The sequence below is a fragment of the Falco peregrinus genome, chromosome 12, assembly GCF_023634155.1.
Source record: "Falco peregrinus isolate bFalPer1 chromosome 12, bFalPer1.pri, whole genome shotgun sequence".
NCBI lineage: Eukaryota > Metazoa > Chordata > Aves > Falconiformes > Falconidae > Falco > Falco peregrinus.
Genome location: NC_073732.1, coordinates 18,595,588 through 18,620,758, shown reverse-complemented (window position 1 = coordinate 18,620,758; position 25,171 = coordinate 18,595,588). Strand labels below are relative to the sequence as shown.

At 43.1% G+C, this 25,171-nt stretch overlaps 1 protein-coding gene across 1 annotated transcript in view; it reads right to left on the bottom strand.

The window, feature by feature from the left end:
* DIS3L2 (DIS3 like 3'-5' exoribonuclease 2) overlaps positions 1-25,171 on the bottom strand; it is a 196,121-nt gene that overhangs the window by 91,098 nt on the left and 79,852 nt on the right. Inside the window, 2 exon segments of the mRNA XM_055817148.1 lie at positions 7,462-7,541; positions 23,305-23,478. Coding sequence (XP_055673123.1) covers positions 7,462-7,541; positions 23,305-23,478 — 254 coding nt within the window.

Sequence of the window (25,171 nt, the reverse complement as noted above, 5' to 3'; positions counted from 1 at the left end):
CTGTACGTGCTGCAGTTCCCCAGCGTTACACAGGAGCACACTGTGGGACACAGCAGGGATCTGGATTTGGCACAGACCTGAGTGTTATTTTGTGTATTTCAAAGATTTGCAAAGAACTTGCAACCACAAACCCTTGATAGAAAGGATATGTACCTGTTTCTAATCACTGTAATATGCCTTTTTCACTTTCCTAGTGACACAACAAAAACCCACCAAACTAATCAGCAGGTAACAGGAGAGGTGAGCTAATTATGTCCAATACCAAAGGAAAAACTGATCAAATGTTATGCACAATCCCACTCCTTGTAGGACTACTTCATTTTTCTCATATTTGACGCCTGCAATAAATTTAAGTAAATTGCAGTTTATGGTCATTTTACCTTTGACTTATATATCAGTGTGGAGTTTCTGTCATTTTCTCTCTGACTCTGGCCTCTGTTCATCTCAAACATTTTACAACGAAGGAAACATAGTAATTTCATAATGTAACTTTTGATTCAACACTAGTCCATTCTTCAGTGTTTATCTTAAGCAAGTCAGCCCAGCATGGCTCCAGTTACACACTCTTACCATACTCCGTGCTGCGGGAATCAGATTAGCTGAAAGGTCCTGTACCTTGTGTTGCTGCAGCAAATTTCACCCTACAGTCCTTAAGCAGCCAGAGGGACAAAGGTAAATAGAAGAAGGAATATTTTTGTCTTAAAAAGCAAAACATAAGTGCATACAACTTTGCAAAATTAAACCCACCCAAGTGTTTACAACCTACATCAGGAAAGAACAAGGTCAGAAGGAGAGGAAGACCAGACAGTTACCTGAGATGGCAGAGAACATCTGGGGGCTACCAGGGCTCTACAGGTGTTTTTCAAGCACAGGTTCTGGAGCTCATGCACTAGGGAATGTCTACTAAGATGTCCACAAAGTCTAAGAAAAGAAGCCCCAGTGTCAATAGGCCGACAGTACACAAGAGTTAATTTTACCAATATTTGGCAAAATCTTGGTTGGCTTTACCAAAATGTGTAAAATGAGCTCCTTGAACAGAGACACAGTCCTCACTCTGCAGTTCTGTTTCTGAAAATTTCAGCCCACGGTGGACTGGCTGGTGTCTGCTAAGGAGAAAGGTCATGCTGCACTTTTCCCAGATCTGGGTCAATAAAAGAAGCTCTCTTTGCTTATACCCCATTTTCATGACGCATACAGAAACACAATGTGTTTGAGATTTTTATCCCATTCCCTTTAGGTATATTTGATTTAAATTCATCAACAGGTTGAACAGATTTAAAGGGAAGGGAGAAAACTGGGAACAGCACACTGCAGAGGTCTCATTTGCTTAGGTCATCAGGTGAACACTGGCAAGATTCAATGAATGTATTTATATACAATCTCACTCCAAAATGCAACCGATGTCACTAAGGACATAAAAACCAGGGCAAACATCCTGTTAGAATGTATTTCTATTCTGCAGTACAACAATTCCTCCTAGAGTAAGATTTAAATTACTTAAACTTGAGTTACTTTGTGAAAGATTTTAGGGATACAGAAATGGAAGAACAACGGTGAAAACAATGTTAGTTATCAATATACACACAAGGAGATGTACAGAAGCTCTGACAGTATGGCCCAAAGTACTGCTTTGAAATCAGCATCAAAGGACCTGCACACGAGTAAGAGAACCCCTCAGAAATGCACCCACCCCAATCATTTCTGCTGCATCCCTTCCCATCACAGCCTGACATTTCACTAGATGCAATTGTCCGCCTTTAAATCTGTCAAATTTAATTTCTGTTCCTACCAGTAAGCAGCCTTCAAACACAACTGCACCAATTGTGTACCTTACCAGAAATAAAAACACCACTTGCAGATAATTCCCAGAAGAGGTTTGACAAGTGTGGGAAACTTGCCTGGTGCCACTGGGACATGCAGGTCGCCTGGCATGCTCTTACATGATGAGATCAGAATAAATCTTTAAACATGTGCACCCTGGGTGAAAACATTCAGGTACGGTTATTTTCTGCGAAAGTCTGCAACATCCGTACAAACAGCTCTGTTGTATGCTCCTGGCTGCAAAATTTGCTAGAAGACGTGCAGAAAGGATCACAAAAGAACATTGACTGAAATGAACTTGCTTAAAACCTCAACCTACCCCAAAACAGCTCTACAAAGGCTGTAGAAACTAGGTGCAGTCCAGACCCATCTTTTACTCCGAGATTACGCTGAGTCATCTAAATGGAGTACAGTTTGTTCATATTTCTGAAGCCGTTACATAAATAACCCTATTTTCCTTCTTTATTTGAGCTGATCTCTTTTAAAATATACACTCACAAATGTGACCAGCAAGCTTACCTCCCTACTGCTATCATTAAACAATAACGAGGAGCACGATCGCTAATCAAAAGCAGACTCCAATATAAAAACCTCTCAAAACCAGACTGGCCCACTTAAGACTTATATCCCTGAAAGTTTCCAACTCCTGCAATATCCTACTGCAAGCTCCATTAAAAATACAGCTATTCCTACAACTATCCCATGCTTCCTTTGCTAGTGATACTCTGCTACCAGCTAATTCTTCATGATAGATTTGTGGACTACTACTGCAAAAAATTCCTCTCCATCTTTTACTGAGGATGTAGCATGGGAGAGTCCTCCACCCAGTGACTAGAACTGATAAGGGTTGTACTGAGAAGTTTTAAAACTAAGCAAAGGTGCAAAAACAGTCCCTTATCTCTCTGCTTGTTGCCCAAGATCCTTCAAGGCAAAGAAACTGTCAGAGTCTTGAATAAATTAGCAACGAATGCTTGAGGACAAAGACAATTTCATTCTTCAAAATCTTCTGAAATGCACTGATTTAGTTGCCTGATAGAAGTAGTGCAGGCAACACGTGGTTTCGTTTTTCTTGTAGTTATTACGGGTGCTATATACCAACAGAGAGACATTTTCTGAATTGGGTTCTGCATTCTATTGATTTTTGGAGATCTCCTGACATCATGAGGATGCCAGATATGTGGTTTGCTCATGTTGGCTTTTTTGGTGGTGGTGTTTTGGTTTTTAAAGTGTTTTACATATGGGCAAAAAAAGATGGAAAAAATAATAATTTCTTCTAACCACATTTACATTTGGAATAAAAGCTATGTTAACTCTTAAACACAACTTTGCCCTCATGAGTGATGCAGCCTTGCCAGCCCTGGATAAGCTCTTAACCTCTAAAACAACTCTTTGTCATAATAACTGCAGCTAGCATAGCAACTTTTAAAGCCAAAAATCCTGAGGGTACCTCCAAAACGTATCAAGAGGCTCTATTAAGCACAAGACTGAGGTCTCGTAGGGGCTCTCCTTAACACTGAAGCATTGGGAATGGCTGTAGCTTTGAAAGCAAGTCAACACAAATAAGTGAACCCAAAGGACTCCCAGCACTGGTTTTGGACCTTTCTAAATCCACACGTTCCTGAAAAAAATTAGTCAAAGCACAGGTATCTGAAAAAAAATCACATATGCTGATGGATTTATACCCCTGCTTTTGCCAGCCACATTTCATGGGCCTGTAACAGTATTCTACATAGTGCTATGGTAGTCAGCAGAGCACAGGCTGAAAATCACTGAGTAAGGCTATCAGCTCACAGTGGGCCAACAAAGTAATGAATCCACAGATTCAATCTGCATGCAAGAAAACGTCCCAAGACCTTGTGATACAAGGTGGTCTGGATGTCTCTGCCAACTGCAGAAGACAGGTCTGAAGGCTGAAGTCCCCAGTGCTGGAAGCTGAAGAGTCTCCCCAGCCAGCCAGAGCTCAGTCCTGTCCAGGAACAGGTTGACAGAACTATCTCCATCAGAGCATTCCCCATCAGGATGCAAAATAACCACTGCAATGAAGTACGTATGTCAGGTATATAAATACACACATTTCTGTTGCTTTCTCCTGCTAGGAACAGAGACGATGAGATGCTCATACCCTGGTTGAGGATCTAGCACCTTGTCTCTTGGGCAACAAGCTCTGTAGCTGTATCTCTGAGGTGACACCTTAGAAAAGGGCACAGGATATATCTTATATTGTCAGCTGCATGTGAAACAGATATCCCTCACAGGAGGCTTACAAAATAATGTTTGGATTGTGTTCTTCGGATCAGGAAGTATTTGAAACATTTAACCTTTGGAATTTAGCATTACAATAGTGAACCACAGCTGGCAGAGGAAAAGGTTCATGAAATACTGGATCAAGTTTGTGCTTCAGCAGCATATTGGGAGGATAATGGACAAGAGTCCATCAGTATAGGTTCTTAGTTGCTTTTATTACTCATCTTCACTTGAAAGATTCTGCAAGCATCTCCTTGCAGACATCAGGAGCCTTAAAAATGGAGATGATTCCAGCTACCAGACCGGACATCTCTGCTTCAGAGATACTGCATGTCTTAAATAAAATACTGCGGCACAGAGACAATGCTGAAATATCCTTCCTCTGCTCACCTGGGGACCCACGCTGAGCTGGCTGGCTAGCCACCATACCTGCTCCAAGGGTGCAGAGGGGCTTCCTGCAGTCTTTTTATGCCACTTGTTCCCACTCAGCCCCTCAACTCCCTCCCTAACTGATTGTCAAAGACCATCAGGAGCTGGTTTCCATCTGTACTTCCTTCTGAGCCACAAGGTCTCCTCAAAATAAACACTCAGATTTCAAAATAAAAGAAAGGGTATTTCCATGGTTGTTCTTTTCACACCGATTTAAAACCCAGTCCCTGGGATATTCACCAGCATCAAAACTGGCTTTTCCAGGGGGTGGCTCTCCTTGGCCTAAGGCTGAGGCAGTGCTGTGATGGAGCGTGGGCACCACTCTCACCGCAGATCAGAGGCTGAAAGGAGAGACAGAGCACACAATACCCAGGACAGGCACAGGCAAGATCACTCTTAAGGAAGGCTCCAGCTCAGAGCATCTTCTCATTGAGAGGAGTCCAGGGTGGAACAAACCTGTTGGAGGATGCACAGCTCCAGCCAAAAGGCGATCTGGGACACAAAGGGCTGCTGCGAGCAGGCTCCCACTTCACAGTTTAAGAAAAATGAGGCACGGGTGTGAACAAGGGGTTTCAGGCTGGGTCAGCCACTAACAAGTGCATGCGCTCATGTGCCTCTTGGATTTTCTCCTCTGAGGCTCATCTGGAAAAAAAGGGGAGCATGCACAACAATCTTGAGAAGGACGTGAAACTTTCAAAAGCACTAAATCCTCACTGGATTTCCCATCCTACAGATTTTGGATACAAGACAAGCAAATCTTTAGTTTTGCTTTCAGGAAGACAGCCATGCCCTGTCCCATACTCTCTCCTGGTTTCTTCACGTCTCTTCTAAAACACACTGGCAAAGTTTATTTTGGAGAACTCAAAGAGGAGAAAGGTTTCTGCATCTTCTGCTTTTGTTTTAATTGAAAAACTGAGCTTTGCAAACCTTTTCTATGCAGAGTGACCCTGTAGTCTGATCCAAGCCTCTACAGAGAAAAGCAAAAAAGCAACAAAGCAGGGAAGACAGGCAAAGCACGTGAATGAAGTCAACTCAAAGGGCAACTTTAAAAAAAAAAAAATTGTTTGGGTTTTTTTTCCCTCACTTGGATTGCATGAAAAAGACTTCTTCCAAAGAGGCTTGAGCAGGGCATGGGGCAGCACTGCAGCCATCCACCTCTGCATCACAAGGGGATTTTTAACAGCCATGCTACACAACTACTGCAATCAAGTAACATCCCAGTAACGCCTAGAACCCTCTTGGCTGGACCTTACAAGTAGAGGATCCCCTCTGCACTGGTACATCTCCCTCCTTATAGCTTGGAGGAAGAGGCCTCATGCAGCATTTTCTGCAGTTGGGGTCAGAGAAACAATGCAGACTTTAAAGAGCAGCCACATCCCTGATCAGCAGATACACCAACAAGTCCCAAGGACGAGTGACAACCCCTGCAATGGCTTTGCAGACTTTCTGGGAAAGAAGAATTCTTGTTCAAACAGATATTTTCCTTGAACATTTTCTCCAAATGGCTTACGGATAAGAGAAAAATGCAGATGTATGCACCACAAACCAGCTCAGTGAATGGTTTCCTGCAGTATCTAAAACCCATGCATATGTGAGCGGTAAAGGCTCAGAAGCCAGAGTTTCAACACCCTAGATCTGAGGGGCTGTGGGATCACAACACTGTCATAAATCTGCAGTAATTCAGATGACAAAGTGGAAACAGAGGGAACAGAGTTCAGCTTAGGATCTCTCAAGAAGACTGTTTAAATTTTCTATGAAACAGAACAGCAGTTTTTCCTTAATCTTGCCTCAAAACTGCTATCATACAGTATAATTAATTTTATTGGCCTCAAATTTTCTTTCATCTCTGATTTTTTTAATCAGTTTTATAGCCCTGTAATACTATTCTGTACCTGGGTCTAAATGACATGACAATTCATTGGCCACACTGCACAGAATGAAATCAACCCAAAAAAAGGGAACGGCATCTTTGATATCATCATATTGTGATGATTAATAAAAGCAAGAAAAACTAAACACATATACAAAAAAACCACCTTTATCTTCTTTATTAGTGGTGGATAAGCTAATCAAATCATGCAATATTTCTAACCAAGCCTGTTACTGGATCTCATCAAACTAAATGAGCAGAACTTGGATGGCAAAGTAAGCTTTAAAGAAGGAAGTTCCTTAAGTCAGACTCATCAAGATTTGGCTGTGATGATTAATAAAAGCAAGAAAAACTAAACACATATACAAAAAAAACACCTTTATCTTCTTTATTAGTGGTGGATAAGCTAATCAAATCATGCAATATTTCTAACCAAGCCTGTTACTGGATCTCATCAAACTAAATGAGCAGAACTTGGATGGCAAAGTAAGCTTTAAAGAAGGAAGTTCCTTAAGTCAGACTCATCAAGATTTGGCTTCTGGAGCTTTACTTTCTGTTCTGTTGGCTTACGGCACAGCAGAAGTACAAATAAGGCAGAACAGAAAGCTTAAAAGGCAATGAGAAGAATAACACAACTTATAAGGCACACTCTGCCCATCTGACAATTACCAGCATCCCATAAACACCAAAAAGCAATTCAGCCAGTGACCTTCAAAAAACTGGACTCCTTTGTCCAGGGACTGCGGATTCAAGGTCAAATTTTCACTAGACTTCAGTCTGAAACAGTGGCATATTAGCTATTCAGCTGGAACTCCCATAATGACAGAAGACAGCTGAGATCTGCTTAAATCAAATTACAGCTCCTGATTATGCAAAACACTATGGTTCTGTATTTCCTGACACCAAACTACTTCAGAGTGCAGCTTGCAGATACCTGCTCTAAGATTTCTGAAAACAAGCAATTAAAACAAGAAGAGAAAAACTAGTTTATTACTCTACTCATATTTGGTAAAGAATACTTCATGACAAATTATATATATGAACGTGTCAACAGCTGGATATAAACAGAGAAGCATTTTGTAAAATATATCTCATACCATCAGGGAGTTGTTTACAGGACAAAGCATCATCAAGATCTTTGGCAGTTGATGGGTCGATGGTGAAAATGCATTCTTTCCTATTCAAGGAAAAAAAAAAAAAAGAGAAGGAAAATTTATCTTCTAGTCATGAAGAAGGTACCAAAACACAGAGACCATCACAGACATCCAGACAACAACAATCGTGTTTTCAGAAGACTGTCTGTTGAAACATCTTCCAATCTAATCTGAATGTCTAAACCTAATCTAGGAGGAAAAAAAAAAAAAAAAAAAAAAAAAAAAAGTTTTAGACAAGTGAATCTCCTGGGTTGGTTTTGTTTTGTGGGTTTTTTTTTTTCATTTTACTTTTTGGTTTAACTGGTTGCTCTTAACAGCTTTCATCTCATTACTGATTTTCCTCCACGCAACCGAAGTAATTTAGCCCATCAAGTTCACTCCAAAGAAACAAGCAGGCAAAAGTCCTGAGGCCTTGCAGCTAGAATAAAAATAGATTGTTCCTAATTGCAAAGCTAAACAGAACATAATTAACCCCCATCCCCATGCATAAGAGCAGATATTACAGCATCTGAAACTCCACGAGCACAGCTAGCACATAGAGGCAGTGAAACATTTACAAGCCAAGCTGAAAGATAACAAAATTGAGTGAGAGTTTTGGTCTCAGTAAAGACGCCCAAGAGGTGCAGTACTTCGTAACATCTACATTGCCTATTACCCACCAGAGAGAAAAGCAGGTTCAATAGGAACCAGTATGAAAGTTATAGAAAGAAAGAGCTCCAAATCAGCTAATTAGGTCTAGCAAATCAACTTGGTGCTTAGGAAAAGCTGAACGCCCTTTCACATACGAGGTACTAGGCGGCACCTGGAAACGCAGCCCTGCCCTGGAAGGCTTACATATGTATGTCCTGTAGCGGTGGATGGCAGGAACACCAGGAACATACCAAAGTGGACCACTGATATGGTCTAAGACCATGCAGATGAGACAAAATTGAGCATCAGACTTGAGAATCATAATGTTTAAGAGCAGAGCCTGGCACCAGCACGATCCAACACCTGAAGCACTCAACAAATAAAACCTCCTAAACCCCTGCTTCAGGGCCTCACCCTCACCCTGGGCTGCCCTACAGCAACTTCTTCCCCAGGCTCCTGCACTAGAGCAGGGCTCACCCAAGCATTGTGTGGAATGCAGGACTGGAGCTGAAGAGCGGTGAAGACACTGAAGGAATAGTTTTCCTGGTCTATTTTGCTTTTATCTTAACCTTTAGAATAAGTGGGGCCCCTCCTTAGTTAAATGATCCCCAAGCACAATGGTATAGGCTGAGGCTGCCAAGGAAGAGATCAGACCGCTTCTTTTCTTCTTTTCTCTTTGCTGCTGAAAACCCCTTATCGTGATGGCAACTCCCTTCTAGAGATGTATAATGAAAACACATATTATTTTTCTTACAGCATAGCCACCAGTATACTCCAAGGGTAGGAGAGGTAGGAGGGGAAAAATTACAGTGAACTTTTAAAGGAGCAAGTGTCACATGGAATTAGCAAGTCTTATTTTTTTTGCATGGGTGCTTGCACAGCGAGAGCCATGTCTCTATCTTCGCAGGCCTACCCACTGCAGTACTTAAATGCTCTAGGTGGTATCTGCTGGTGTTCAGGCAGCTGGCAGCATGTATTTGTATAATTCCAGCAGGCACACTAAATTTCAAAGACATAAAAATCACCAAAGCACTTCACTGCCTTCCGAGACTTTGAAAATCTTTTAGAATGTGCTAGCTTTCAGATTGGATAGCAAAGCTGCCTTAATCCCAAAATGCACATTAGTTTCTGATCCTTCACATGCATCTAAACAAATTAGAGACTGTGACACTGGAAGATAAGAAGTCTTTTCAACTACACCGGGACTTTGATCTGTTGCTGCTTAGCTATCCAGCACCGAGTATCAATGAATTTTTAAAGGCTTGCAAACAACCTTACGACCATAAATATATATTCCTTAAAATTCCACTTAAGGATGGAATTTCGGGGTATCTCCACTCCAAGGTACTACGCAACTTTCTTTGGAGAGCTGTGTGAATGCTGATACACAGAAACCTACTACAAGCAGTATGGGGGCATGCATGTGTGTCAGCCTGCATGTATTGGTATACCAGGTCCCACTAATGCACAGGGTACAAAGGCAACGCCTCCTGGCACTGTGAGTCCCCCCCAGCCACTTCTAGTAAATCTTCCTTTAAGTTACTTAATTTAAAAGAGCAAACAGCATTGAATGGACACCAAGGGCTTGCTTCATCTATAGACAAGTGAGGAAGAAAAAGGTTTAAAGAGCTGCTTCAAAGAGAATGTGGGTTTCTGTGTCAGGGGAATAGATAGCTTATCCCAGATGTCCAGGGCCTGCAACCACAAGCATCTGCCACCCATCGTGAATTGTTGCTCCAGGCAGTTTAAAAATTAGCAGATTGGTTTCAATGAAATGCGTATTTGCAGCCTGCCCTGGAAAGAAGTGAGCATAAAACCATAGGCGCCAAATTCTGAACACATTTATACAAAGGTAGCAACTAACGTGCTGCTTTGCTGAGATGTATTTGGTCAGTCAGATCTACTACAGAGGTCAGCGGTGGCCCCAGTTCAGAAAGCCCAAACCTGTGGGGCCAGTGGGGCAGCCCCAGCCTCCCTGGGCAGCGCTTTGTGCACCGCTGCTGCCCTTTGCGACGTGTGGCTGGCCTCTGAGCAGCCTCTTAGCATGCAAACTGCAGGCACAGACACAGCTCACCGTCTGAGATACTTAAACTCACAGATGCAAAGCTGAAGAGAGGTCCAGACAAATACTAATTTAACATTTCTCACCAGCATTCCTATGTGTAGCACAGCTGGGATGTGTTTTACCACCAGGCTCAGATCCGCTTCTCCTCTAAAACTACTTCAGTGACTTGGACTTGTAGCTTGTCACAGGCAGTTTATTCTGGGCACAGAACGCAAGGTGAGGTAAGACAGTCACTGAGCAAGTAACACAAGGAATGACATTCCCTGGCATAAGGACTCTGCAGAAGTGTTGCAGAGCCAACAGCCAGGTAGTCAACGGGACAAGAGAAGCTGATTTGCAGGGAGAGCTCAACGTTCATAGCAGTGAGATAATCCTGGCACATAGGAGTACACCTCACTGAAGTTTTCTAAGCGAATTCCGCTCACCAGTAACTACGTTATTAGGTGTGATGAATTATATTTCTGGTTTTCAGTTTCTATTACTGGAGAAGTTTCAGACTGCTATAGGAGCCGAGGCTGGCATGTGGGAAAGAAAACAATCCACCGTGCGATGGGACTGAAGCGCCGAGCCCGAGGGCAGCACCCCACACACGTGCCCTCCAGGGCAAGGTCTCTGAGGAAGGCATGTTCTCAGCTATCTCCTGGTTTTCCTCCAGCCCTACCGGTACCTTTTATCTCCAGCACAGCCCGCCCGCTGCTCTGCAGGCCGTCCCCTCCCTTGGCACCTACACCAGCCACTACTGTACAAACCCCAGAGAGGACCCCAAAGGCAGCTAACCAAAACCATACAAGTGAAGAAATAACATTGCTCCCAAAAACCATACGAGTGAAGAAATAACATTGCTCCCAGCTATGTAGCAAGTCCAGCCTGCGATGAGGAAGGAGCTGTTCAAATTCCTCCCCTGACCATACTGCCCGACTGTACAATACCCCAAAGGCTGTGGCACAAAGGATCCCAGAGAGATCAGACCACATTTCTGACCATAACCAATAACAAAATCAACCTGCAGCGGGTTGTATGACTAAATCTCAAGGCGACAGTACTTTTTTATGCACCTGCTAACAAAGACGTTGGTTAAGCATAAGCAAATAGCCCAGCCACATGCATGCACATCTGCATTGACCACAGGTAAATAAAAATTGGCAGCTGTCTGCAGCTTCTGGAGGGCCGCCAAGGTGACTCTGTGGGTTAAGGAGCTTGATCATCCCCCTCTCCCCCTTCTTTAAAAGTCCAAAAGAAGCCATCTCTCATTGTCATTACACCTAATAAAAACCTGGTTTACTCATATCAAACTGTCAAAACATACTTTGTAAAAGTAACAAGATGTTCCAAGTCCACTCATTCCAACATACACACAACTTGGTTGGTTAAAAGAAAACAGTTTAGGAGATAGACACACAGAGTTAAGAGATTTTCTCGTCTTCATGCTAGAAAGGACTACAGATAATCATGTGCCTTTAAGAACCCCCCAGCAATGATCAAAAACCAACATTTCAGTGTGGAAACTTCCACTTTTTACAGGAGCCTCTTTCTCCAAAACATGTTTAATGCAGGTTTGCAGAGGTGGACTTGCTCTGGCATGGGGTTTCTGTCAATGGAAGAATAAAATATCTTCTCCCTTTTCCTCATGGCCAGAGGTTTCGTGCACCACTGCAAGGCAATGCTTTGCAAGTGTTTTGGAGGATCAGGGGAACAGCTCGCACTGAGCATGGTGGACTTGCAAGCATCAGGAAAGCACGTGCCACAGACTGCCCAGACCCTGGCAGTCCCAGGCAGTGCCTGAAAGCACTGACCCAGCCACTTCTAGCTTCGAGGCTGTGACAAGAGCGCAGCTTGCACCCTGGCTCCCTCTGCCATCTTATAAATCAACCACCTGGGGAAAAAAAAATTGCAGAACAGAGCACTTTGTTTATTAGACAGTAACTACAGCATCAACATATACAGGATGGTATATTAATCCTAATTTAAGGAAAGCTAATTAAGTGTAGTTTCTCTTTGCACAGCTTAAAAAAAGACTAATTAAAGAGGACAAGCGTATCTGCAGAGCAGTTAGTCTTTTTACCTTAACAGGACCTAAAATAAATGGCTAGTGCAGTGCTAGAGGTAAGATAAGTCTGTTGGTGAGCTGGAATTACCGTCACGGTAATTAAAACATTCACAGATCACAAGACAGCAAGAGCAGTTTGTTTTTCTTTGTGCAAATACGTACATCTACGTAAAGGTATTTGCAAGACTCAGCAGAGAACATACTGCACAGTTGGTGCTGCGAGGTTGGGTACAATATACCCATTTTTGCTAGCTAAACTGTTCAGAATTCAACATATCAGTTAGCTTAGCCATAAAACGTAAACACATACGACACAAGGAGATTACAAGTCCCAGTGGTCAGGGCTCCATCTTCACTCAAGTGGAAGGCTACTTGGATCAAGATGAAGCATTGTGTTTGTAAGCCACAGGCTCAGGCTGTATTAGAGGCAGGGTTTCTGGCATGGCCAGTTGTTGGGCAAAGTTTGGGTGTTACCAGTGTGATTTTCTGTAAAAGCAGCTTGCTGCTGCTAATGGAGAAAAGCACCACTTTGTACACAGGAGACAGAGCAGCACTCTGCAGCCATGCAGATCCTGCTAACACAGCTGGATGACCTTCTCAGCCAGCAGCATGCAGATGAGTCAATTTGCCAGTGGAGACATGGAGCTCAGATTTTCATCACTCTAACAAATGCCAACAACCGTGAAAGAACAGTTGAGAGAACTGTATGTACCCACTAGAGCATCAGAAAACCGTCGACAAAGCAAGATGTCCTTATCCGCTGAAGTGACCGTTCATGGGAGGCAGAGTCCTAAAGAAGCATGAACCAGCTATTCAGGAACCAGGGAAGGCAGAGGATGAAGGAAGGACATCCTAGGTACACAAGCACAAGTCAGCTAGGCAGCCTGTGTCCATGCTCCCACATGCCACAGATCACCATCCCCCTGGCCCTGGCTGCAGCCACCACCAACTCAAGTTACTCACTGAAACCCCAGCTTTGCTATTTGCCTGAACTTGGACTGCTCAGGGCTGAGGTCATGGGCAGAATTTAGACTGCCAGATCTCATGAGAGACAGAGAGAGAGCTGGGCACCTCTGCAAGCAAACCAGAGCACCTAAGGAAAGGGCTGAGGAGGGAACCACCAAAGGTCTCACAACAGGAAACCCAGACACAGGGGCTTAAATCAAGTAAGAATAGAACCAAACATAGAACCGAGCATTGACCATTTTCAGTTGGAAGGGACCAACAACGATCTAGTCCCACTGCCAGACCAACTCAGGGCTGACCAAGTTAAAGCACGCTGTTAAGGGCATTGTCCAAATACCTCTTAAACACTTACAGGCTTGGGACATCGACCACCTCTCTAGAAAGCCTGTTCCAGTGTTTGACCACCCTCTCGGCAAAGAAATGCTTCCTAATGTCCAGTCCAAACTTCCCCTGGTGCAGTTTTGAACCATTCCCATGCATCCTATCAGTGGATACCAGGGAGAAGGGATCAGCACCTCCCTCTCCACTTTCCCTTCTCAGGAAGCTGACAGAATTATGGTGCCTGAACTTGACTACCTCATTCACCTCCCCATCCTGACTCTCTCCCAAGGGCAACTTTCAGACTGAGGCAGTCTCCTGCAATGTTTACTGGTCATTCACAAAAACCAGCACATCCAAAACAACTACAAAAGAGAACAATGAACACACCAGAAACCACAGCACCCACTAGCCTGGTAAAGGTAGCCAAAACGTGCTGCCTGTGAATTCCCAGCACACAAACACTGCACAGCTGATGACTCAAGCAGCTGAGTGGCTACCCACATGCTGACCATCTTGCCCTGCCCCAGGCTCAGTGCTCACGGTCCCTCCTGAAGCACCCAGCTAAATCTTCTGCAGAAGCATTAGCCTATTCCCAAAGACTAGACTACTGCAGCTGGAGGTGAGACAGTAACGACCAACAGTTTGTTTATTAAAGTTTAGGCAGTGCAAGCCTTCTTTAAACTTGAGTATGTCAGTGCTAAGACATTTACAGTACAAGTGACTGCATGTCTAGACACTTGCAATGCATTTACATTCTTCTAGGGACTCCTTCAATTGTCCTGTTCTCTCCACTTTGTGAGTACATACAACAGCCTGGTAGGAGTAAAAGCTCAGCCTCCTGGTTTACCCTTATTAACTCCAGCTCAAATCTGGCACTTTAAAACTAAGCACATTTCAGCTCTTCAGGTCATTTCTAAGACCCTGCTGAGCTCCACCTTGCAAAAATTAAACAGACATCATTTCTCAGAGCTGGAAACAGTCAGTTTAATTTGGGAGCAGGCATCCTAGAGCTGTCAACTCACTCCAGTGAACACTACTAACATTTTTTCACACAACAGTCCAATTGTTATGGCAACCACAAAAATCAATCTTCTTCTTCAATCACAAGTAAACCCAGAACAACCATGGTGTCTGCGCAGGTTTGTTATGAAGTGCCAATAAGCATGGGACCACTCCCACTGATGTGCATCACTCAAATGGGGATGAAGTGCTCGTTCTCCGAGAGAAATTTCAGAGAACAATCAGTTCCCGAACATTTCAGAAACTTCAACATCCCACTCCTAAAGACATCTATTACATGTAGCGTCTACCACATTTGTCACACTTGACATTGGCAGATTTTATTTAAAACCCCAGAGTGGCTGCTTCCAAGACAGATTCTTAAAAGGAATATATTTTAAAAATATACCTGCAACAGAAGTACCCTGACAAATTCCTGATGGAATTCTGAATGCCCTGTAACACAATGACAGAGATACCTGACACATCACAAAACTCTTTTTGCATGGTGCATAAATTTCAAAACGAACCAAAATTGTAAAATAACTGGAAGCAAAACCTGCCCCCTCCAAACACGAATTGTTATAAGCTCTACAAAAATCCAGCACAGCATAAAATGCGTTGAAAGCCCAACTTCCTATATCAAGCAAGTACTGACCTTTTTAATTTTTCTGTGTTTATATTCTAGCTAACGTACTGTTCTGGTTCAGAAAACAGACCTTGGTCCAAGAGAGCGGCTGACAATGACTCCTGATGTATTACACACTTGCAATAATAAACATTTACATTTTCACCAAGGACTGCTCACTGGATTGCCGAACCAGAATCAATTATTCCTTCCACATATTCATAGCCTCCAAGTATGGGGGAAGGTGGAAAAAAAGAGCACTGCAGTCCTGTAACAGACCTAAATGGCTTGAAAAGCCAACGCATACATAAACGAGATCAGAGTCTCTAAGAGAGCAAGTACGAGCAGTATTTCCTACAGGTTATGCTGTAATTGTACCACAAATATAATGAGGTCTCTGCACCACCACTAACCCACGCAAGAAGGTGGAGTGTAATTGAAAGTGTACTTGCATTATATAAACTACTTCAATCATAGATGCACAGAGCTAGAATTGGAAGAGACATTAGGTCATCCAGCCCCCATAGGTCAGAGCCGGACTGCTCATGACAATACATTTTTGCAAGGACTTTCTCCAATATAGTATTACCACCTTTAGTGATGGAGTTTCCAATACTTTCTTTAGCAGTCTAAGCTACAGTCTATTTTAGGTTGGACAGGAAAGTTTTCCTCTTTATTTTACCTTACATGTCCTCATAACATCCCTTTCTATCCTCCCACCACCTTAAGTGATTCTCATTTTTTCATTTTGGTCCACATATCTTAACTATCAACTACTGTTATCTTTCACAAACTTCTAGTTTCAGTGTTGGCAAATACACATTGAACAGTTAATCCTTCCTTGTAAATCAATCCCTCATCTCCCAGAATATTTTTGGTAGTCTTCTCTGGAGTGCCCCACTTCTAATCCATGCTGTGATACCTCCAGTACAACTCTGCCTCACACACCTTGCCTGTGTGCCATCTATATTTATGGGTTTTTTTCCTTTTTAGAGGGGGAGGATCTGAGAATAACCTGGGAACCAGGATCCAGGGCAGATGGACAGATCAAAGCATGCTTCAGACAACACTTCATCGGAACAGAACCAAGAGATAAATGTCGTTCCTTGTAACGACCAGCCTGTCCTAGTGATCGGTGATCAGCCTTGAAATACCACAGCAGGGATATACTGCCTCACCTGCTGAATAAGTTCTGGGTTTCTTCATCTACAGCATCAGAGAGATTACCTGGGTTGACACCATGACTTGGACCCTTCATCTTCTATCTGACCTGTCATGAGAGAAGGACAGCTGCAAAGCACCATGATGTCAAGGGAAGTGGCAGTATTTGGCACACCTGAACTGGGCCACTTCACATACATAAACATGAGAGGATAGGGCACTTTCTTCTGCTCATCAAAACCCCACCTTGTGATCACTCCCAAATTGATTTAAGATTTAATCCTCCTCTCCCTCTGCTACTCTCTCCACTTCTCTTCATAAAATAGGCAGCCAGACAGGAACAAGACTGTATGTATAACAAACTAGTCACAAAAGTTATTAAGGTTTTCCACAACTAAATGGATTCTTAACTAAGCAAGTTTAGTTTTGATGGCCTACAAGAATGCAATAATCTTGTCCAACTACACACCACCAATTCTGCTTGAAGCTGCCCTTCCAATGACCACATGCACCTTCCTGTAAGGAAAAACACCAGTGAAGTTGCCAGTGTGTCTATGTACACCAGCTGCTGGCGACAACAGCACCTGAGAGCAAAGACCATGCGATTTTGTACAGAACAGTGTTACCACAACTGCTGTAGCTATAGTGTAGTAGAAAATGTTATGAAAATAGAGAGGAGGAACAGAAGAAGCCAACCAGCAGCAAGGAGCTGAATCGCATCACTCTGACAGAAGCACTTTTTTTAAGTAAGTTTTATTTACTCAACCAATGGGTGAGGATAGAGCTAACGTGAACTCTCCTCACCGATCCAAGAAGGATACCATTCCCCAGACTGCCTGGACAGAAGAAATACCCAGAGCAGGTACAGCCATCATCACCAACTTCTGGAATCAGTCCTGTTAGAGAGGGACTAGATCTGATATCCTTAGACAGCACTGAGTAATCCTTTGTATGCCTTGTATATCCCTATGGAGAACATTAGATTAGTCACAGAACAGCTCAGTGAGAGGGCAGAGATCATAATCTGGCCCTGTTTGTGTCTCCACTCCATGCCAAGATAACAGTCAGGTCTGTAGCAATGTTGCTTATACATTTGCTAAACAAGTCATTTCTCAGTTTCCATCAGAAACCAGAGCATTTTTACATATCCTATTATAGCTGAGTAAGTCTTGCTCTACTTAACACTAGCTTTTTTGTAGTGGAAAATCTCCAAGAAACAAGCTGTTTAATAATGTTTTATCTGACTTGCACTCATTTCTAAGTAAAGTTGTCCACCTGCCTTGAAAAGACATCTGTTTCAGAGGCTGACTGCTTTCCTCCAACACCCCTTGCACAGCGCTCAGGGCTGCCATTTTTACCATCACCTCTAATTTTACCAGCCAATAATCTCCTCAGGCAACAACAGCAAAGAGCATGCTGTCAAACCTTTACTATAAGCACTGCTAATCCCTGTTACCAGCTGTAACACTCCTCAAGAAAGAAATAGTGGGCAGAACCTCAGTGCGGGTGCTGTCCTGCTGCCAGGGCTTTCCAGCTACAAACAGTGCAACAGAGCCTTATTCCACAGTGGTGGACACAGGCACAGCAGAGCCCCTCCACTCTTTCTTCCTTATGAACCAGAGGAAAGACGCTACACTTCTGAATAGGCAGCCAAAATCACAGTTTAGCCATCAATAACTTGGATAGGTTTAGGTCAGTTGCAATTGAGGTCACATGTTGAAACACCAAGATGCAAATTTTAACTGAAAGCTTCATTGCATTAGAGCTTTTTGCCTGCAAAACCAAAGTTCACTGACTCTGCCCTGCAAGGGAAACAAGTGAGTGTTAACTGCTAGTGCCAATGCAGTGGATCCTTGCTGTCCCCTGGTCTGGTGCCCTCCAAGCCTTTTAGCCTTGTGGAATGGACAGTTACACTGCCGTTCAGAGGGATCTCAGCAGAGAAATGGGCTGATGGAAATCTCACGAAGCTCAAAGGGAAAAGCCAAGTCCTGCACATGGGGAGGAATAACCCCATGCGCCGGTACAGGCTGGAAAGCAGCTTGGTAGAAAAGGACCTGGGGTCCTGATAGACAAGTTGAACGTGAACCAGTAACATGCCATTGCAGCAAAGGCAGCCAACAGCCTCCTGGGCTGCACTGGGAAGAGCACTGTCAGCAGGTCAAGAGATGCAGTCCTTCGATCCTTCCCCTCCACTTGACACTGGTGAGACCATGGCTGGAGTGCTGCATCCAGTTCTGGGCTCCCCAGTACCAGGGAACACAACATACTGATGCAAGCTTGCCGAAGGGCCTCAATGAGGATTAGGGAATTGGTGTATCCAGCCTACGAGGAGAGGCTGAGAGAGCTGGGACTTTTCAGCTTTGAGAAGAGAAGGCTCAGACAGAGAGATCTTAGCAATGTGAAAATATACCTGATGGTAGGGAGTAAAGACGACAGAGACAGACTCTTCTCAGTGGTATTGAGCAACAGGACAACAGGCCATGGGCACAAAACAGATGAGATGCCATTTAAAGACAAAAAAAGCCCACATTTTTACTGTAAGGGCGTTTGAACCCCAAAACACGTTCCTCAGAGGGATTGTGGAATCTCTGCCTCTGGAGATACCCAAACCCCAAATGAACACAGCCCTGAGCAGCCTGCTGCAGCTGACCCTGCTTTGAGCAGGGGGGCTGGCTGCAGCAGGTATCCCCAGACGTGCCTTCCAACCTCAACCATTTGGTGATTCTCAGGAGTTCAGAGCTGCTCAGTTGAAGTCAGTCAGTTTCTGCTCCTCAGACCACATCCATCTTGTAGATATTTCAGAGTTTATTGCCACAGCACCCTTTCTCTGCTCAGTATTTTTAGCTCATTGTTTTGTATTTTGCCAGCTGAGAAACTGCAGTTTGTAATTTTACCTTCAGCTTCATATTTCTTCTTAAAAGTGAATACAATGTCCTGTTTATAATAATAAAATCACTAGTTGGCAGGATGACATCAAATGGAAAAAGAGAAAGCAACTGGAAAATTTAGAGCAAGCAATTTTGAGTGCCAAGTTTCACATTTGTAATAGTCCAGCGGAGGTCAACAGGCTCACTTATTATTAGACAAATGGTAAAGAAATAGATATCCTCAAGTTCTTCCATGTTAGACTATATAAACCATCTCTACTTGAACAGGTTCTAGTGCTTTCCAAAAGAGTGATGTTATAATTTTCCACAGTAACACCAACAATGGGAGACAAGCAAAAGGCAGAACTGCTTTGCAAAGAACAGCCTTTTTTCTCTCTCCAATATTTAGGTTTTTGTTTCCCACTATGATCGGACTTTCCTGGCTTTAGTTTCTGTCCCAGTTAAGCAGTAAAGGAAACAAAAAGATATGAATGAAATTAGAAACATTTGGAATGAGTCTTAGAAATAGGTTTTGGTTTCTTAAGATTCCTGGCTATACCTCCTCAAATGGCTGCCTCCTCCAGCCCCCGTCTCCTGCACCCACCTCTGAAATTTGCATTTCCTCCTCTGCCCTGACCCCTCTTCTGTTCAGGGGCTATATTTTGCCCCACACCATTGAAACATTAAGTGAAAAGCAAAGCAAACAGGGAAATGAAAATTACATGTTGAAACACTGCAAAAGACCGGAAAACGATTGAAACTTTGCACCCATCAAAATTTGTCTCTATGACACTAAGCCTCCGATGTTTCTCTAAAAGCAGAAACCAAACACTTCTCAAACTTCCAATGAAAAAATACCAATTCCAGTCAACCTGAACAATAAAATGTGAACTCAGGTCCTATCTGTATTATCACATTTAAAGTCTCTGGAAGGGAAGTTTCCTCAACCATGCTATTCTGATACTTCATGCTCTCTATAAAATACAACTGCAGTACACAATGCCAACACCTAACACTTGCCTAGTGCTTTTCATTAGAAGTTTTTGGTGCTCCTTGCAAACCAGTAAGCAGGGAATGCCTGTGAAATACTTGCCTAATTTTACAGATAAGCCCATGCAGGTAAAAAGCAGATGTCCATGGCAAAACTGTACACTAGTGGCAGAGCAAAGAGTTACATCAGCTAAAAGGTTTTAAAGCTGTCCACAAGGTTTGGATCAATTCTGCCTTAAGTAATATTAACATATTATGTAAACCTTTCTTTGTGAGCCATTACTGGAGAAATGAGAGAAAAAAAAGATCTCTTGGAAGCAATTCTGCACAGGCTATGTAGGTGAGATCACAGTTGCTATCCAAACAGACTATGCATGGCAAGAACAGGCTTCCTGTAAAACTGAAAGACTTGCAGGAAGATCAAGGAGCATATTTACAAGATGGCATGGACAAAATATCCTTCCCTCCTCTTGCCCAGCCTCAGCAGCTTGGTGAAACACATTGTCTCACTTTCATCTAAAACCACACTCACAAATGCCTCCGGTGCAGAACCTCTACCTCCGTGCTCTATACGCTGACTCACGAACAGACCCGACCACACTCAGGACACTGGTTGGCAGAACACAGAAGTTACCTTTTGAGGAGGAAAGGGTCATTTTCCATGATGAAAGGAAACAAGGAAAAGGTATCTCAGGAAGAGGAAACACCTAAAAACTCTAGACTTTGCTCAGGTCTTGGATCCAAATCCCAAAAGCTTAATGCATGATACTAGAAAATATACAGCACTGTGTTAGAACTGGAGAAGATTTACTAGAGATGAAAGTATTTTAAGCCAGCCTCTGATATGTGTTCACTCAGGTGAGCAATGTATAAACTGAATTAAAGTGAGGTATTTAGAAGTGTTAACATGGCTGTTTCAGGAGAAAAGATGAGTCTATTTCCCTGTAATTTATCTTATATTGTACTCTTAAGACTACTGTACAGTAATCTGGGGAGCCTGACAGATCCACATGCAGCAAAGATGGGCACTCACAGAGGCAGGTGCTGTTGAACACCGTGAGCTCCCCTGGAAAACAAGGCACAACTCCTGTGTGCACCCAGACCAGATATCCAGGTTCAGGCGTCTTCCTCGGGATGCCGCCCTGGGCCAGGGGCTACGGCTATCTGTACAACTGCTGCTGACCACAACACACTTCCTGCTGACAATATGAAAGCTAATATTTAATATCAAGTTAAAGCTGAGCTAACCTGGGACTTGCCAAGAACAGTCTCTCAAGGTCTCATGGGTGAGACCAGAAGAGATGGTGGCCAGGTCTCCAACTACAGGACTCTACTCAGCTATGATTCACAATACATTTACTAATAAAGACTCATCTTTCTCTGGGTAGACAAACCTCTCACTGTGAGGAAACAAAAGAGAAAACTCATCTGTATTTTACTTTCCATAACTGGAAGTCCCAGGTTATCTCCATATGTGTTTGACCATAGACTAGCTAGTCAGCAGTGTGGCAGTTGACATTAAAAGGATTAGTAAATTAAGCTCAAATAATTGTCTTAAAAACTTTGACTGTTAAATGTTTATATTTGAGAGGATCAAAAGGAAATCTACTTTGTAGTGTGCACTATGGTCAGGAAGGGGCAGAGAGGGATTTAAATAGCTTAACTGCAAAACTGTTATCACCTTGATAAGCCCCAGTGTAATAATTCAACAATAAAAGCAAGAAATGCACTTGGAATTTGTTTCCAAAACTGATTGTCTGACTGGAGACAAATCAAGCTCTTTATTTGCTTGAAAGAACTTGGTCAGAAGAAACAGAGAATGCTACTGAAATGTAGTTAAGAATATAAAAATAAGCACTTTCCAGTGACTTGAACTGCAGCATTCAGTATGTTTCTTTGAAGCTACTTGAAGCCCAGTCTGGATCTGGTATTGGAGTGTTACCACTAGTCAATCAAGAGTGTGATTCTCCCCTAAATTATTCCACTGTATGGCAAAGGAAATCCAGTAAAGCTGAAGCAGTAAGGGGGCTGCAGGCTACAGTGCAGGATTAGGTCCAAAGTAACTTCTGGAGCCTGGGTACAGATACAAATGGCTGCAGTTTATCAGCTTAACCACTAAAATTACTAATGTCCATGCCAATAACACAGATAAACTAAGACAGAGAGGAGCTTGCTACATATATGCAGGTGCTTGTACCAGTGCAGTGTCTTGAGGGATCAGGCTCATGGGGCTGTTTCACCTCAGCAATATGCAAGAAAGCAACAAATCTGCCAACTGAGACAGGATGCTTTAGCATTAAGCAAGGCTGGGAGTAGAACACACCGTATGATTTTAATAATGCATTTATTGTTTTGCTTTCTTGCAGCTTTCTTTATTGTAAAGTGAGGTCCTAAACAAATTACTCTTCTCTTGCCTTTCAATCTTTCCTAGTAAAGACATCTCTGAAATCTGATACTTTGAAGCTTAGTAAATCCACTAGTTTTGGGTAGCCCAGCAATGTCAGAGCACCACCCAACAGACTGTGGAGTTCCTGAAAGCTGGCAGAAGCATCACTAAGTTGCAGGGATGGCTAATGTGAGATAGGTGGACATCACAGAGTTGCCAGGCTGCAGGGAGGGACTGCATTTGCCAGCTGCTAACCTGATCAAGAGAAGTCAAACTCCACTTGACACCAGCACTTCAAAACAGAAAAATGTTGAGACTAGACAGGAAAACACAGGACAGTCTCTACCTGCATTTAAGTTTCAAAGTAACAATGTCCAAGACCGTTTGATCTGCCAGGCATTCAGAAAATCTCTGCTATAAAACGACCACTAAAATACGTAATACATTCCAGACGAAAACATAAAGCTTTCAGATTAGGTGCCAAACACCAAGTTTTCAGTTTTCAATAGTTCTTTTGAGAAAAAGCCTCTTTGCCTCACTCACTCTCAAAATAACTGATCTTCTGGGTTTGCAGGTACTTTCAAAAGCAGTTTCTTTCCACGCTAGCACAGGTAATACAGTACATGTAATGAAGTCAGTGCCTTTTTAAAGTGTGATGAAAGCAAAACAAAATAGCACAAGCCTGCATCAACTTAAGGAGTGTCAGACCACGCTCTTTGTCATTACCTCAAATCTCTTCTTTTGGCCAGCTCTCCCGGTGAAATAGCCCAAGGCAGGTTCTGGGGAAGGCATTCCAGGGCTTCAGGGGGAAAGTCAGAGAAATCCACACCATACTCCGTCAGGATCCCTTCTGTTTCTGGCTCAATCTCCCCGGCCTGCCCAAGACTTTTGGCCAATTGCCTGTAGAAAGAAAGAACAGCGTGCTTTTTTAAAGTGTGTAACTAGTACTATCATATTGTTACTGTCCCCACAGAGAGGATTCTTTCACCCATTGACTTCTCCCTGAGTTTTGGCAGAGGACTTCAGACCACACTGTGGCTTATGTCTACTGGAGATGCGAAACACTACCAGACAGTACCCTAGGCTGTTTCATGCATCTCAGTTTAAGGAGACATTTTATATTATTAGGTTTTTGCAGAGGTAAGAAAGTGTCAAATTTTAGAAAAAAATATATTCAACAGGGATAAGAAAAGCAGTGCCCTCCACACAGGCAGCTCTAGCTTTACATATAGCTGGTTCCCTTGAGATCCTCCTTCCTCTCCGCACCACTGAAAAAAGTGACTCACCCCTACTATCTGAAATGGAGGGCAGATTCCCACCAGATTCCAGACAGCTCCCAGGGAGCTCAGCACACTGCTCTCCATCCCCAAGGATATGCATCTCTGCCTGGGCAAACTTGTAAGAACAGAGGTGTGAAGAACCCTTTCTGCCTTCCTTGCAGGAGTCACAGACACAGACAGGCCCACAGATCATCTTTCCAACCAATTTCCAGGTTCTTTCTAGGACACAAACATTCCCAGTAGTTTGTTCCTCCTCTCCTAGCTAAGCAGAAGCCTCTGAACCAGGAGCTAACTGGAGAGGAGCCAACGATCTAGAGGCAAGCCACAGACAGGCAGAACTGTCCCCGCATGCTAACAGTCTTCGATGAAGTATTCTGCACATGTGCGGATAAGGCTGCTGCTCTATTATGCTTAGAGAAAGTTTCCATCTGCTCCAGTGCAAACCCCAGTACACGTTTGTCTGAGCTCTGGTGTCTGAAAAGCATTCAGCTCTGGACATGGTGTGCAAATCGGGACTCCAAAGAAGTGGGATATTTATTCCCTCCCCAGCTGGTTACAAATACCGCATGAGAACCTATGTCCCATGGTGGCTCCCCTTGTCCCCCTTCTCACCCCCAGATTGCTCTACAGTACACAGAGGTAAATTATTTTTTATTTTTTAATATACTGCCATTAGGGCGAATGGCACATTACAGCCAATAGAGATAATGCTCCTGGCCCAAGAAAATTACAACTGAAATTAAGGCAAATCCATCAAAATATGACACAAAAGAGAGGGGTAATAACACAGTGCAAAAACAGGCACTCTAATAAGTGTTTTTCCACTGCATAAAATACACAATCATTATATTGATCCTTCTGCTTTAATTCCAGTGAGTGAGAACGGGCACTAATTACTTTCCTAAATTGGGGCCAAAACAGTGCAGTTGTCATTTGGACCAGCAAGATGCTCTCAGAGCTTCAAATGTGTCATAAACCCACAAAACAAACCCCAACCATGCAGCACAAGCAAGCCCATCTTCTTTATGGAAGCAAAGCTATCTCTCTTCACAACGGGAAGGGCTGTGTAATAAACCTGTCACATTGTGTAATATGCTGGAAAGGATTGTGCGCTTCGTGGCGTGGTAAATTGTAGAGTTCACATTGCCTAGCTTTAAAATAAAAATGAAAACAAGGATAAAAGATATTTCCCTCCATTGTTTCAATTTTATGTACAAACTGTATGGCAGAAATACGTGTGCGTTTGGCATCGAGGCTGAGCTCTCTGTTCCTGCAGCTGGGTCCCAATCTGATCCTTATTTTAATGTAAATAA